A 17,263-nucleotide genomic window follows, 5' to 3' on the forward strand; every position below is an offset into this window, starting at 1 on the left:
CTGCATCCTGTAACAGACAATACTACTCACACTTAGAGCAAAGTAGCAGCGAGAGACAATTGAGACATCTTCCTCTTCCAAAATTATGGAAGTCTTGGCACCTTAATGCCCTTACTTTTAATATGCTGCTATTTACAAAGCAAAGGATACTATATGGTTTATTAATTATGTTCACAACCTGCCCTCACACATTCAAGATTAATGTACATGCATTTTTAGCGATGCGTCACTAGTAAAATTGAAAGTTTTCTTCTAAATTCTAAAACAGAAAAGTGCTGACTAATTAATTGTTATAGGAGGAGTGTGATTTAAAAGCCTTTTTATGTGTTAAATAAATTGCCAATTGTTTTGTTTTAACATTTGCTAAACAGTAGGATCGATTTCAGTGAATGTAATTATTAGCATAAATATGTACAATATCTTGGCTTATGTACTTCATGTTTAGCGAACAGTCTCTCTAAAAGATCATGTTTTAATTGGGAAGAAAAGTGAAGGACTGAGGTTATCATTGATAATGGATAAGCAATATAATTACAAGTTAGTACAAACAGTGAACAATAATGATTACCTTCACAACAGTTGCTTTGTGTCTTTCTAGAACTTGAATTGTTTGTGACGTGCACGGATCAATGATCAATACGAGTGAGTGACAACCGTGGGCAATTAAACCTTGCCAACCCCTGAAAATATATAGATACATTTAATTACTTATAGACAGAAAATAACGCAGAATATAAAACATTACCATTAAAATGCTCCACCAATTCAAGAATGAAGCTATCTTCAAAATTAAACCTCCAAATCAAACAATGTTAATTATTTAAGTGTAACATTTACCTATACATAAATACATCAATACCCGGATTCAACTACAGATGTAAAAAAATGTTGTCCTTCTGGTTTCTTAATCAGATTGTAAATTATACAATATAAATTAGGGACACGCATGAAGATCCCCCATCATTGTATTGATTGAGCAGTGCCATCTGGCCCACTCTATTCCTTGCTTTGCGTTCTTGCTCTCCTGCTCTAATTTCTCATCTTCCATGTTGAGTTGCAGATGCTAGTTTCATCAAAAATAAAACGGCGAATAAAACAAATAGGGCTTTATTAAATTGAAGCTGCACAGTTCACATGAAAAATTTCTTTCAAAGTGGTATTTCCTTCTTGATTTGTTCATGTTACTCAAGCTCAGAGCTATACTGTCTTGGGCATAGTAATGGCTGGGCACTGCCAGTGTAGGGCACAAATACACTGCATTCTAAGAGAAGTAGCTGAAAATGTGTTGCTGGAGAGGCGCAGCAGGTCAGGCAGCATCCAAGGAGCAGGAGAATCGATGTTTCGGGCATGAACCCTTCTTCAGGAATGAGGAAGGTGTGCCAAGCAGGCTAAGATAAAAGGTAGGGAGGAGGGACTTGGGGGAGGGGCGTTGGAAATGCAATAGGTTGAAGGAGGGAAAGATGAGGGTGATAGGCCGGAGTGGGGGTGGGGGCGGAGAGGTCAGGAAGAAGATTGCAGGTTAGGAAGGTGGTGCTGAGTTCGAGGGTTGGGACTGAGACAAGATGGGGGAGGGGAAATGAGGAAACTGGAGAAATCTGAGTTCATCCCTTGTGGTTGGAGGGTTCCGAGGCGGAAGATGAGGCGCTCTTTCTCCACCTGTCGTGTTGCTATGGTCTGGCAATGGAGGAGTCCAAGGACCTGCATGTCCTTGGTGGAGTGGGAGGGGGAGTTGAAGTGTTGAGCCACGAGGTGGTTGGGTTGGTTGGTCCAGGTGTCCCAGAGGTGTTCCCTGAAACGTTCCGCCAGTAGGCGGCCTGTCTCCCCAATATAGAGGAGGCCACATCAGGTGCAGCGGATGCAGTAAATGACGTGTGTGGAGGTGCAGGTGAATTTGTGGCGGATATGGAAGGATCCCTTGGGGCCTTGGAGAGTAGTAAGGGAGGAGGTGTGGGCGCAAGTTCTTCATTTCTTGCGGTTGCAGGGGAAGGTGCCGGGAGTGGAGGTTGGGTTGGTGGGGGGTGTGGACCTGACGAGGGAGTCACTGAGGGAGTGGTCTTTTCGAAAAGCTGATAGGGGAGGGGAGGGAAATATATCCCTGGTGGTGGGGTCCGTTTGGAGCTGGCGGAAATGACGATGGATGATACGATGTATATGGATGAAGAAGAGCACCTCATCTTCCGCCTAGGAACCCTCCAACCACAAGGGATGAACTCAGACTTCTCCAGTTTCCTCATTTCCCCTCCCCCCAACCTTGTCTCAGTCCCAACCCTTGAACTCAGCACCGCCCTCCTAACCTGCAATCTTCTTCCTGACCTCTCCGCCCCCACCCCCACTCCGGCCTATCACCCTCACCTTTCCCTCCTTCAACCTATCGCATTTCCAACACCCCTCCCCCAAGTCCCTCCTCCCTACATTTTATCTTAGCCTGCTTGGCACACCTTCCTCATTCCTAAAGAAGGGCTCATGCCTGAAACGTCGATTCTCCTGCTCCTTGGATGCTGCCTGACCTGCTGCGCTTTTCCAGCAACACACTTTTAAGCTCTGATCTCCAGCATCTGCTGTCCTCACTTTATTCTAGGAGACATATACAACCACAAAGTGTGGCTTGCAAGCAGCAGCATTTTCTTATATGGCCTTCAAATTCTCTAAGAGCACTAACCATGAATTTATGGAAGTGTGAGCTCTGCTCATGAACAGTAAACTTTGAACACCTTCCTGAGCATTACAAACATCTCTACCTCACGTTATAAGATGTCCAGTAAGTTCAAAGGAAGTCTAAAGATAATTTTAAACTCAGGTTGACACTGCACTGAAATTAGGCCTATTCCAAGCAAGGTGGCCTCCTAGCTGCCTTCTATTCAGAATAGGAACTGATAGAACACAGCAAGAAGAAAACTCTCCATTGCAATACAAAGGAGACTGTATCATCACCTTTAACCAGATGTGTCAATCCAGAATCCATCTTTCGTGGTGCTGTAGTGTAGGCAGCCAATGAAAACCGACACTTCATTTATCCACTAACTGGAGCTCACAATCTGAAATAGGTGCTGCTGACTGAAACCCACTCTTGGCATCTTCAAGCATCTTAAATGCAAAGGGTTCTCAGCAAAAATTACTGGAGAGTTCAAAGCATTGTTTAGATTGATCACTGGGGTTTGCCCTATCCTCATAGAAAATTACTCAAAAAGATGAGAAAATAAATCTCTCAATTATGTAGATGTCTAATTCCGATCAGACTTCAGCAGAATTAATTATTACCATAGCAGCACAAGAGAATGCTAGAACTCGTGTGTGAAAACCAATGAAATTCTTTGTTAAAGGGCAAATCAATTCTGGCACCATCTACTCACATGAGAAAATGTAATTGTTAGACTTACAGGTTAAAGCTAGGTGAGCATTTCAATGTAAAGATAGCTAATAGGTTTGTTGCAATGCAGATTACTAAAACATGAACATGAAAAATAAAATTTCTGTCTTCTGACTACAGAACCTGACATTAGAAATTGAATTTAACTTATTTAAAGATTAATTTTTAAGATCAGAGTGCCACGACACTACATTTAAGCAATAAGCTCCCTGCGTTAAAAGCACTAAAATTGGGAAACCAATTACAAGTCTTGGGAAAGACATTTTAAAAAGAATGTCCCACACATAAAAAATGTTTTAGAAGGCTAATAAAATATCCAGTGATTCAGTATTTACTGTTTGCAAGAACAACAGACAATGGAAAGGCACATTATGCTTTTGACCAAATTTTCCTCTGAAAATAACAAGGGCAATGCCATTCTGTTATTTACATGTAAATTACATACCAACTTCAGGCAAGGGGAAAGTGCATGTTTAAATGTGAACACATCAAAATTATCCTCACCTCCACCATTAGCTTCGTGTTTCACTGACAAGCATTCAATATCCTGATTCTACAAACGAGACCAGCCATTGATGTTCAGGGTCAACAACCAGCAGTGTTGAAACCCCTTTGATTCTGTGACAAATATTAGGAACTGCTAATCAAGTTCTCTGGACATTGAAAATATACAGTATAAATGGAAATTAAGTTGGCTGAATTGGTTTTGGAGAAATTTAAAACTTACTGCTCTAACTTTTTCTCTGCCTCTTTCTCTCAAACATTTCAAATCTGACCTTCTCAAATCTTTATTTCCTCCTCTTTATTCCTCTTCCTGTATCTGATTTGATGTGAAATTCACCCACAGCTCTTCTGCTATTATTTTCTCAATTCTTAAATCTCACTAATTTTGGACGTATACTGTTGACTGAGCGACTGCTCTGTTTCACTAGTTACAATATTATCAACTTACACTTACAGCAGCGGAAGGCGAGCACTTCCTTTGAACGACAGGGTTCAGGGCCAATGAAACAAATTACAAGCATGGTTAGATGTCCTGCTCCAAACAAATTTGGACCAATAAACTATATTCATCAACATGAAATTAATGCTGAGCCATTACATTTTCACATTTCAATTACAATTAAAAATAAATTGCTGTATCATCTTCAATGTCAATTACCAGCCTCATTAAAAGTTAAGGTCAATACTCCCAACAGTAATAATCTGCAACATTAAACTCGAGTAACTAACTCACTGTTTTAAACAACATATTTTTATCAAACATAAATAAATCTTTTGTAGATTATTGCATGCAATAGACACTTAAAATATATGATAAAACTAACAAGTCTTTGCTAAATTCAACATACAATGATCTCTCTTCTAAATGTTCATACATCTGTCCTTTCCCCAGAGGACACACATCCTTGGTACAGTAACCTTTAAATTTAATCTACTCAATTGCATGCTGTGCTTTATTATTTAATAGGTTGCTTACTGTACATTACCTTTCAAAATAGCTGAAAATTTCAATTATTCAAACATCAGAAAAAATTCATACCATATGGTCTCTTTTGACCATTTGTAATATTGAACTCAGGTCCTTTTGGTGGTGGTGGTGGTGGTTGGGGGGGGGGGGGGGGGGGGGGGGGGGAAGAAGTGAACTCCTAACCTTGTGACAAAGCACAGCAAAAGATTTGTCCAGACGAATGTCTGTTACTGATCTAAACCATTGTGGTATACGATGTAAGCTATGAAAAAGACCCTTTTAATTTGAGTTGCATTTACACTCGTCTGTAGGATGGGAACATATCGTATGACCTATAATCTGGCAAGATAAAGCAGAATTATTTATAACTTGCATTAAAAAACAAAATACCATGTTAAATGTTTAGACACATAGCCAGATTTCCATCACATCCATCCCTTCCTCTAAAACACATTAGTTCTCAGAAATAATAACAGGATGGTATAGGGGGGCAGCACGTCGCCTCAGTGGTTAGCATTGCTGCCTCACAGCGCCAGGGACCCGGGTTCGATCCCCACCTGTGTGTGGAGTTTGCACATTCTCCCCGCTTCTGTGTGGGTTTCCTACGGGTGCTCCAGTTTCCTCCCACAATCCAAAGATGTGCAGGTCAGGTGAATTGACCATGATAAATTGCCCATAGTGTTACGTGCATTAGTTAGAGGTAAATATAGGTTAGGGGAATAGGTCTGGTGGGTTAGTCTACAGAGGGTCGGTATGTTTCCATACTGTAGGGAATCTAATCTAATCTTATCAGCTAAAAAGCATTAAACTGTTGGCTGTAAAATGAGTTTAAGGTCATTTTCAGCACGAACATACCAAAACCATTCAAAAACGAGATAAATTCTAATTTCACTCCCCAAAATGCAAAGAGCTGCTACGGAAAATACAACTTGTACTCCAATGACTGTTGGGAATTTGAGACAAACTAGCAGACCAATTAAACCAAAAACTCACTTTGGCATAGGGTCGTTAATGCATAAATTAATGTTCTTAAAATCCAGAAATCATATGCAACTCATCTATATTCTTGATCATTTCAGGGTTATTATTGGCATTCATCCTTAAATGACTACAAAACCTTCTTTTCCTTTACCGCAGAAAGTAATGACCAATATAAGAGAAAAGTCATGCAAAATGAGTGTTAGCATTCCGTCCTATTTGGTTTGTCCATGTCTTTCAAACTACCATTTAACTTATTTTGTGTACCCACCATGCTCATTTCAATGTGTTACACTTTTAATTCTTTTATGCAGCTACTGTTTTCCACAGGACAACTTGTGAGGTGCCAGTCTGCTACATGTACATGTACATGCTTTGCAGGGATAAGTGAATGCCAAACAGGGTGCTGGTACTGTGTTCTTCCAACGCTGGCCTCAAGCATTCATGACTCCTTTTGATCCACCACTGGCGACAAAACCTTAAACTCCAAAATTCCTTTCCTTAATCCAATGGCTTTAGTGTCTCCCTCTCTTTCTTTAAGATGATCCTTAAGCCCATCCTTTTTAAGCAAGCGTTTTATTCACCCCTCTTAATGAGGCCTTCGAAAATTTAACACTAATTATTTTTTCCCATTCTGGATGTAGGTTTGCTCATTGACCTAGAAGGTTCGTTCTCACTGGTATCCTTACATACAGAGGAGGAAGGACACCACTTCGACTGAGACAAGACATGCATCCTAGGAAAAGCCAAACAGAGACACGCATGAGAATTCCTAGAAGCATGGCATTCCAACATGAACTCTACCAACAAGCACATTGACTTGGACCCCATTTACCACCCTCGGAGAAAAAGAACAGGAAATGACATTACTGCAGGAAATGAAATCACCAATTCAAGGAAACCTAAACAAATAAATAGCAAGTGTGCTATGCCAGTGCTTCAGCCGGAGGATCATTGATGATGTTAGCTAGTATGGTGACGAAACCTCAGAAAACGAATCTTTCAGCTGAGCGAGCAAATCTACATCCAGAACCTCAACCGGAGCTGCAATCTTCTCAAACCTTTTTCCCATTCTTGGAAGATGGGCACAATGACGCAGAGCAGTATTTATTGCCCTTTCCTAAATACCCTTCAGAAGTTATGCAGAGGCATTCTTTTTGAACCACAATAGTCCATGTCTCCTCACAATAACTCCAGTCAGAAAGGGATTTCGTGTGATGGAGAAACAGCAATAACATGTCCACATCAGGAAGTTTTTAATTTAAGCATGGCCCTTGAAGTCTTGGCAAGTTGCTGCAGCACTAGTCCCATCACACACTATTGCCATGGTTCACTACTGATGAATGAAAAGTGTCAAACAAAGAGTCAGTTTTGCTCTGGAAGACATCATGGTACTTGACTGTATTCTATCATAATCCTAACATGGGCCACATTGGTTTGGGAAAATCAGGAAGTGAGCATTTCGGCATAGAATACCAAAGCTCTGATCTTTGATCGTGACTGCTATATTTATGTGGCTGATCATGTTGAATTTCTGACTTATGGTAATACCAACCACTTCCCCTCTCCTCTGACCCTAGGATGATGATAGTGAAGGATACAGCAATAGGAATAGCAGCACATGTCAAAGGGGCTGGGTGTTCATATTTAGGCTCCCTACTGTTGGAAATTATAGTTGCTTGCCACTTTTATGGTACATATTAGAACCCAAGATTGCATGTTGTTCAGGTCATGCTGGATGGGATAAGCAGTTAGAAGAGTTAGGTTAAGGATACTATGGTCAAGCTGGATTTATCCTGATGGTTTGCAGAAAGGACACATCCAGACAACTTTGCACGCTACAGCACAAATGTCAGTGTTGCAACTGTACTGCAACAGCCTAGTTGGGGATACAGTTCATTCTGGAGCTCAGCTCTTTAGCACAACATCAGAAATGTTGACAGATCCACAGGTGTTCTGAAGATTCATATCAAGACTCAAAATATTAACTGCTTCTCTCTCCACAGTTGCTGCCAGACCTACTGGTTTTCTCCAGTATAATCTGTGTATGCTTCAGATTCCCAACATCTGCAGTATTTAAACAAATTAAGAAAAACTCTTCAATTTCTGTTGAATTCGTAGCCACATATTCAGCACTGAGTGTCTTGTTTCTTTAACCTCCTTTAGATGACATAGCAAACAGAGTTGGTTTGCAAATTGCTGCTTCTAGTAAAGTTTGATCTCTAACTTAAAATTCAGAATTAAGCCCATGAAAACTAAAAGGTCACCCCTGAGGGAATCACTGAAACAGTCCTTGAAAAGAAAACTTATTTTGACCCATGTAACAGATGGGATACATAGCTGCTATTGCTCAGATTCCATAGTCACTAATGGATGCCCAGTTCAGAGCTGCTACATCTCTTTTTAATCTATCCCACTTGTGCAGTTGGTAGTGCCACATAACACAATCCAGCATACCTTTCACATGTAGATAGGACCTATGTTCTACAAAGACAGTAAAGTGGTCATTCCTATCAAAACAGTCAATGAGATGCAGCTGTGACAGGCAAGACAGGATCAAGTTGGTTGTTTTTTCATTGGCTGTCTAGCCACCTCTCACAAGATCAGTTTGGTATCGATGCTCCTCAGAATTCTTGTGTAATTCCTTGATGTGATGTGATGTTCGCACAGAGGGTGGTGAGTGAATGGAATGAGCTGCCAGAGGAAGTGGTGGAGGCTGGTACAATTACAACATTTAAAAGGTATCTGGATGGGTATATGAATGGGAAGGATTGAGAGGGATATAGACCAAATGCTGACAAATGGGACTAGTTCAGATTGGATGTCGGTTGGTATGGACGGTTTGGACCAGAGGGTCTGTTTCCATGCTGTCTGACTCTATGGCTCAGCCAGTTCTCTTAGTGTTAATATGCTATTTTATGATAAGGTCAAAAATCACACAACATCAGGTTATAGTCCAACAGATTTATTTGGAAACACAAGGTCTTGGGAGTCTCACTCCTTCAGGTGTTGTGAGATTTTTGACCTTGTCCAATCCAGTCCAACACCAGCACCTCCACATCATATTTTGTGATAGGCATCTGAATACACACTGTACCTTTGGAATCCTCAATGCTTTTTACAAGTGGTGTCCAACCTGAAGGAACGGTAATCTATCAGTGATGGAAATGTGGTGGATAACAATCACTAGGAGATTTCTCTGCCCATTTTCACTCTAAAGGTGTGAGACTACATGGGGTCAGAACCACTGTTTCCTAATGATTCAACTGTATACCAGTGTACCGCTTAGTTTGGTGGATCTGGGAAAGAACAATAATAAAGGAATCAGAGAATTTAATTATGATTACATAAGAGTGACTCTTCCAATTGTAGTACAATTCCATAAATGTTCATGAAAAAGGTTTTACAGGTCATCTAGGCTAAATGTGCCTTCATTCCTTCCAACATTTTAGTTATTTCACACTTAAGTTGCCAGTCCAGATTTGTTCTTATTCATTGCAGTAATTTGAAATAATTGAATGGTTTGCTAGACCACTCCAGATCACAGCTGGGATTGGAGTGTCATCTGGTTAGACCAGGTAAGGGAAATCACTCAAAACTAACATGCAGGTGTTGCTAACAAATGGAAAGAAGGAAATGACATGTTAGTCCTTATCGTAAGAGGATTTGAGTACAGGAATAAAGATGCCTTGCTCCGATACATCTAGCCCCGATGAGATTACACCTGCAGCATTGTATACAGATGTGAACTTCTTATCCAAGGAAGGAACAATTGCCATAAGACGGAGATAATGAAGATTCACCAGATTGATACCTGGATGGCAGGAATAAGAATAGCTCAAGGAGATTGAATCTACATTCATTAGAGTTTAGAAGAATGAAAGACGACCTGATTGAACCATATAAAATTCTTCAACAGAATATACAGTTGAAGCTCGATTATCCAAACAGGTGGGCAGGGAGTACTTTGTTGAGATAATTGATCATTTGGATAACCGGAAACAAGCAGTATTGTAGGAGTGCCTGTTATCAGGCAATGCACATCATAGTGCCGTTTAACTGATAACTGAATGAATAGTTGCCTAATGCCATATTTACGGGACCTTGTGATCTTGTTCGGATAATTTGAAATTCAGATAATTGATGTTCGAATAATTGACGTTCTACTGTAAGCAGGAAGGAAGTCCCTGTGGGCAGGTGGAGTGTAAAAGAATCAGACACAGTCTCAGAGTAAGAGGACTGAAATGAGGAACCATTCCTTCACTCAGCAGTTGGTGAATCTTTGGAATTCTCGAACCAGGGGTCTGTGGAGGTTCAGTCATTGAGTATATTCAAGGCAGAGATCAATAGATTTCTTGATATTAAATATATCAGGCATATGAGGAGATCATGGGAAAAATCAAACTGAGGCAGATCAGCCATGATTTAATGGAATGGCGTGCTCTTTTATACAATCTTTCTTAAAGACACTGGTTACTTTTCCTGATACCTGCTCTTCATTCTGATTTATTTATTCAATTTCAAACCAAATCCATCTCTTTGAAGCACTGATTTCTCTACAATGCAACAATCCTAAAAAGATAAAAGCAAGTTGTCAATGGGATTTAATGGAATGCTTCTAAAATTTTGCCACAGCTTGACCTTTCTGATCACAACCAATGGTAATACTGAATACATCAGATCCCAGACTGAAACCTGGCTTGATTTCTCACAGTAATGCAAAGAACAGAGTACCTGCCTGGTTTGAAGTCTAAACAAAGCCTGGCAGTGAATCACCAATGCTCAATGGCAATACCTCTCCTACAGTATAAACACTGGTTTGCCCCTTTATTGACATTGTTGGTAAGTGTCCTGATAAGTTCAAGATAAAAAGCATTGACAAAAAAAAGTGCCTTTCTTTTAAATACTTATCTGAATTTGGATATTAGACTCTCACTCCTCACCTACACTGCCCTCAATGATCCGAATCTTTTCCTTCACATATTCATTCAATTTCCTTTAAAAGTTATTATTGAATCTGTTCCCATGACTCTTTTAAACAATACATTTGAGATCATAGAGCTTTGACCATGGACAAAAATTCTGAAATTAGCAAAAAAAAAACGCATTTCAAATCAGTGTTCTCTCTGATCTACATCAGATGCAGTTTCTCCTTATTTTTCTATCAAAGTTACTTATGATTTTCAATTTCTATCCAATTTCCTCAAATCACTGTTCCAAGGAGGGTAGCATTAGCTTCTCCATATAACTGAAACCTCTCTGCCCCACCCCCTCCACCTCCCCCCCACCCCCTCCACCTCCCCCCCAACCCCTCCACCTCCCCCCCCACCCCCTCCACCTCCCCCCCAACCCCTGGCACTATTCTCCTAGATCTCTTCAGCATCCTCTCCAAAGCTTTAGAACCCAAACTCAACAGACTGACACCCAATCTCAAAACCACCTTTTTCTCAGCATCAACCAATCTTTGCGAAAAACCTTTCACTCCATAATCATTTTTCACTGGTCGTGTGTCTTCCCCCAGATCAAACTTAATTCATACTAGCTAGGTATAAAGAATTTGACAGATTTAGTTGGCAAATCAAACACAATAAAAAAAGATGTGCATGCGAATTTTAAGAGCACAGTAAATTTCTTCAGGCCGCTGATCTAAAAATATTCTGAGACAGATGTGTTTTCATATGCAGCTTTTGTAAATCTAATATATTTTGACAGCTGAATTACGTATGCAAGTTTCACAAAACAGCTAGTCAGTTTTGCACCTCATTGACCAGAACAAAGGTTTATAAGTGCACACAAACAAGCATTTCCTCATCTTGAAAGTACACCCTAACATTAGTGTCTTCTTAAAAGGTTGAATGAAATTCTTAAAGGCAACTTTTGGTTATTTCTGTTAAGTGTCAGTCACAATTCAGTTTGTTGTATTCTCACCTGAGTGTCAGAATGTTCAAGCCCTACTTTAGGGCTAGAGCACAAAAATTAAACTGATGCTCCTGCCTGATATTGAGGGAATGCTGCATTTCCCAGATGGAATGCCTACTCAGGTGGATGTAAAAAAATCCCATGGCTCTAATTCAAAAAGAAACAAGGGAGATAGCCCCAGCAGCATGACCAATATTTATCACTTAATCAACATTACAAAAAAAAACAGCTTTCATAGAATCTCTGTATAGAATCCCTACAGTGTGGAAACAGGCCCTTCGGCCCAACAAGTCCACACTGACCCTCTGAAAAGGAACTCACCCAAACCCATTCCCTTACCCTAATATCCTATATTTATCCCTGAACACTATGGGCAGTAACCGGAACACCCCAAGGAAACCCACGCATACATGGGGAGAATGCGCAAACTCCACACAGACAGACAGTCGCCGAGGCTGGAATCGAACCCAGGTTCCTGGCGCTGAGGCTCCACTGAGCCACCGTGCCACCCTATGTTCAGCGTGAGCATTGCTGGCTGGTCAGCGCCACTTTGCTATTTGTGGAAGTTCATTTATTTAAATCATTCACAGGTTGTGAGGACCACTGGCTCAGCCAGCATTTTGTACGTGCTCCTAGTTGCCCTGGAGAAGGTTGTGCTGATCTGCCTTCTTGAAGCTGCAGTCCATAGGGAAAGGAATGGTGCTGTTAGGAAGGACGATCCAGGATTTTGATCGAGAGACACTAGAGAAACAGCACTATAGTTCCAGATCAGAATGGTGTGTGACTTGGAAATTGGGGTGGTTATGTCGTTCTAGATGGCAGAAGTTGTGGATTGAAAAGGTGCTGCTATATAAGCCTTGGCAAGTTGCTGCAGTGCACCTTGTGAATGTTGTACACTTCTGCCTGTAGCTGGTGCTGTAGACTGGATGCTGAAGGTAGCAAAGAGGATACCAATCAACCAGACTGCTTGGTCAAACAGGACGCTGAATTTTCCGAATACTCTTGGGGCCAGACAAGTGGGTTAGGAGAATTCCATCACACTCTTGACTTGCGCCTTTTAAGACAGTAAACACACTTTGAAAAAAGAAGTTGTTACAGAATTCCTTGTCTATAACTTGCTGTTGTAGTCATAAATGTATACAATTATCTAGCTCAGCTTCTGGTCAATGGTACGTCCCAGGATATGGATAGTAGGAGATACAGGGATGGTTGGATTGCGTTTTGTCGGAGGTAATCACTGCTTGGCCTTTAAGTGGCAAGTAATATTCATGTCATACATCACTATAAGACTGGATATTGTCCACTTCTTGCTGCACATAGCCACATTCTGCTTCATATTTCTGACAGGTGATATACACTGTGCAAATGTCAGCAATAGCCACTTATGACCTTATGATAGATGTAATATAGTGCTTGAAGAACTCCTGTGGTGATCTCCTAGAACAGAGATGAGTGACCTCCAATCGACACAACCATCTTCCTTTGCACTAAGAATGGCTAGCACCAGAGAGTTTTTCCGGATTCCCAATGACTTCAGTTTTATTAGAGATCATCAATTCCATGCTTGGTCAAACACTGCTGTGACGTTAAGGACAGTCACTCTCACCTCATCTCTGGAGTTCAGCTCTTTTGTCCATGTTTAGACCAAGGCTGTAATTAGATCACATCAAATGATTCTGGTGGCACGTAAACTGAGTATCAGTGAGAAGCTTATTGCTGATAAGTGCTGGTTGGTAGCACTGTCAACAACTACTTCAATCACTTTGACGACAGTTCAGAGTAGACTGATGAGTTAGTAATTTGCAGTTTGGTTTTGTCCTGCTTTTTGTGTACAGGATACATTTGGGCAATTTTTCACATAGGCAGGTAAATGGCAAAGTTGTAGCTGTAGTGAAAAGCTTGGATAAAACATGGATAATTCTGGGCCATACATCTTCAGTAGTATGGCTGCAATACTGAATTGAATTAGCTCAAAAGTGGAATTTGTGATGCTGGAGAGCCCATACCAAAATGGATATTCACTCAGTATTTCTGGCTAAAGGTGACTGCTAATGTTTCAGCATTATCTTCTGTAGGATGTGTCAGGGTGTCATCTTGATGACAGGGATATTTCTGGAGATTCTTCAACCTGTTTGTTGCTTTTGCTGTACATGATTTGGCCACCGCATTTCCTGCATTACAACAGTGACTGCACTTCAAAAGAACTTAGTTAGCTGTGATGATTTGAGATGTGCAGCAGACAAAAAAAATAAAATGTCTTTCAAAGATAAGCATTTCACTCTCAATATTCTCCCGTTATCTTATAATTTATTTCAATTAATTACTAAAAAAAAATCCACGTATGCCTTTGGTCTAAGGTAGCCAAATTGAATTTTAAGTTTAAAGTTTAACATGTGTTTTGGAAAAGTAAACACAACAATCACTTAAAATATATCCCATTTCATGTTATATTGTAAATAACAGCCAGGATGAGCTGTTAATCTGATAATTAACAAACCTACTACAACAAAGGAGCTGAGTATGGGCAGGTTCAGTCAATTTACATTAACTTAGCAAACCATGCTGTATATAACCCTAGGTATTGTGCATGGGGTCAGTCTGATATGCACTGACAGAGCTCGCTCTGGACTGCTCCGAATACTGTGAAGGGGTCAGGAAGTTTTTGGCTACCACAGCTTGTTCTATACAACCCTAAATGTTGTGCAAGATCAGTCAGTTTGCATAACACAGCTCATTCTGTACAAGCAAGTGTTGTAGAGTGGGTCAGTACATGTCTGCACAGACACAGCACAGTCTGTCAGTCAGTTCAAACTAACACAGCTCAGATTGTGCAGCCCTGGTTGTTGTGGGAGGTCAGTCCGAGTGTTTACAGGAAAACCACCGACAGAGAATGTGCTGGAAGCTGGCGACAATTGCAACATCTGGATGGGTATATGAAAAGGAAGGATTTGGAGAGATAGGGGCTGGGTGCTGGCAGGTGGGACATCTGGTCAGCATAGACGGGTTGGACCGAAGGGTCTGTTTCGGTGCTGTATGTCTCTGTGATGGTGTCAGGTGCCAGAGGGCACGTTCTACCCTCCATCTCCCTCCATCTCTCCCTCTCCCCCCTTCACTCCTCCCCTTCTCTCACTCTCACTCACCAGTCCACTGCCCCTCTGTTCTGGCCGCTCAGTGTTCCCGTTAAAGTCCTGGCGGAGAGTTTGATGTTTACTGTGTACTGCATCGTGTTTTCTCAAAATGTATAAATTATCCTCCTTCAGCAGCAACAAGTCTCCGCTTCCTCACAGTGAGCACAGCTTCCGGGATGCCATGTAAACAGGAAGTGATCCGCCCGGAACATCTCCGTGTTCGTCTGGACCTCGGTTCCCCCGTCCCTCAAACCCCGGCCCCAGGTTCCGGCCTTCAACGTCTTGCCCGGCTATACCACCATTGGCCAGGGAGGAGAGGGGAGGCGCTGTGCTCAGCAGCCCTGACTGTGCTGAAGCACCACCTCTTCCCTGGATCCAGGAAAGTTGAAAAGTCCATTTCAAAATTTTAGAAGATTTTAAAACCACGGATTGTAATTTATGTGCTGTACCTGCAAACCAATGCTTTGCAATTCATGTACTAGGGCACACAGATCCCTCTAAATCTTAAGAATTCTGTAATCTCTCACTATTTAAATAATTTGCTTACTTTTTAAAGTCTTTGCTCCAAAATGGATCAGCCTGTGTTGATCATGGATAATCCAGGGTTTAGTTACTTGATGCCTGAATGGGGAAAATGACATTAAAAAGTACAAATCTGACCTCTCAAAAATGACAACTTGTATTTATATATGATTTGGAGATGCCGGTGTTGAACTGGGGTGTACAAAGTTAAAAATCACATAACACCAAGTTATAGTCCAACAGGTTTAATTGGAAGCACACTAGCTTTCGGAGCGATGAAGGAGTGTTGCTCTGAAAGCTAGTGTGCTTCCAATTAAACCTGTTGGACTATAACCTGGTGTTGTGTGATTTTTAACTTTGTATTTATATAGTACCTTTCACATCATAAAACATTCCAAGGCTCATTGCGCTGTGTCCCATGATCATTATACCTGTAAAAATATGTTCACATTGCCATGTGTACTCAATTACAAGAGTACAGTGACAAGTCTACAAAGTCACCATTCTACGACACCAGCTTAAAAATACAAAAGACAAAACCAGAATTAAAAATAAAGAAATGAAAGAAACAGAACCAAAAGAAAATTTGAAAAGTCTAGATCTTTACATCCTTATGCAAAAGAATAGGAAAAAGTCCAGATTTTAAAGTGTTACCTTTCAATACTATATTACCATGTCTTAGTTTCTTATGAAAATTAACATTAGCATAACAGCATCGAGGAAAGATACCCTGCTGAAGGCAATTCGTTTAGTACCTTGTAATTAAATGCTTTATGATGCTGAGCTACAATTTAGACAGATGACAAAAATATCCAGTTCAAAGAGGTGGGTCCCAAACTGAGGTAGAGAAACAAAGTTTACAGGTGGAATTCTAAATCTAGGCCCAGTGCAGCAGCTGACTGCGTTGACATTAAGTTGGAACAATTGCAATCAGGGATGCAGAGGTCAAAATCAGAGAGGCACATATATTTTAGGTTTGGAGAATTCAAAGAGATGAGGTGGGGAGAGTCATGGTCTTGTATGGATTTAACAAGGATGTTAAGTAAAGTTGAGCGATTTGAGAGCCAGAAGTAACTGCAGGTCAACAAGCACAGGGGTGATAAATGAATGGGAATTAAAAAATGGAGCCAGAATAGAATGGAAGGGAGGGAGAGACAGCAGGAAACTACAGGCCCGATGGCATAGGGAAGATATTAGAAATGATTATCAAATATATTGCATTTTAGTACAACAAATAAGGATAGGACCTAAACAATTGATGGTACGACCTTGGGCATTGTTGCAGAACAGAGGGACCTAGGGGTTCAGGTGCATAATTCTTTGAAGCTTATATCAAATATAGGCAAGGTAGTTAAAAAGGCATTTAGCATGTTGCCTTCACTGCTTAGTCCTTTTGAGTGTAGGAGTTGAGAAGTCATGTTGAACTTGGACAGGACATTGGTGAGGCCTCTTCCAGAATATCATGTCAAGTTCTGGTCGCCCAGTTAGAGAAAGGATATTATTAAGCTGGACTGGGTCCAGAAGAGATTTACCAGGATGTTACTGGGAGGTTTGAGTTATAAAGAAAGGCTGGAAATGCTGGGACTGTTTCACTGGAACTTAGGACGTTGAGAGGCAACATTCTAGAAATTTATAAAATAATGAGGGGTATAGATAGGGTTAATGGTAGTTGTCTTTTCCCTAGAATGAGAGATTTCCAGATGAGGGGGCACATTTTTAAGGTGAGAGGAGATAGATTTAAAAAAGATATTAGAAGCAAATTTTTTACGTAGAGTCTGGTTCATGTGTGGAACGAACATTCTGAGGAAGTGGTGGATGCGAGTACAATTACAATATTTAAAAAAACATTTGGATGAGTACATGAGTAGGAAGGATGTG

At 40.8% G+C, this 17,263-nt stretch overlaps 1 protein-coding gene across 1 annotated transcript in view; it reads right to left on the reverse strand.

The window, feature by feature from the left end:
• wdr11 (WD repeat domain 11) overlaps positions 1 to 15,041 on the reverse strand; it is a 112,450-nt gene extending 97,409 nt beyond the window's left edge. Inside the window, exons 1-2 of the mRNA XM_060842073.1 lie at positions 14,876 to 15,041; positions 569 to 680 (exon numbers count right to left, since the gene is read on the reverse strand). Coding sequence (XP_060698056.1) covers positions 569 to 680; positions 14,876 to 14,958 — 195 coding nt within the window. The 5' untranslated portion in view covers positions 14,959 to 15,041. The remainder of the gene's footprint in view (positions 1 to 568; positions 681 to 14,875) is intronic.
• Between the last annotated feature and the right edge of the window lie 2,222 nt (positions 15,042 to 17,263).

The sequence above is a fragment of the Hemiscyllium ocellatum genome, chromosome 22 (assembly GCF_020745735.1).
Source record: "Hemiscyllium ocellatum isolate sHemOce1 chromosome 22, sHemOce1.pat.X.cur, whole genome shotgun sequence".
In the NCBI taxonomy this organism is placed as follows: domain Eukaryota; kingdom Metazoa; phylum Chordata; class Chondrichthyes; order Orectolobiformes; family Hemiscylliidae; genus Hemiscyllium; species Hemiscyllium ocellatum.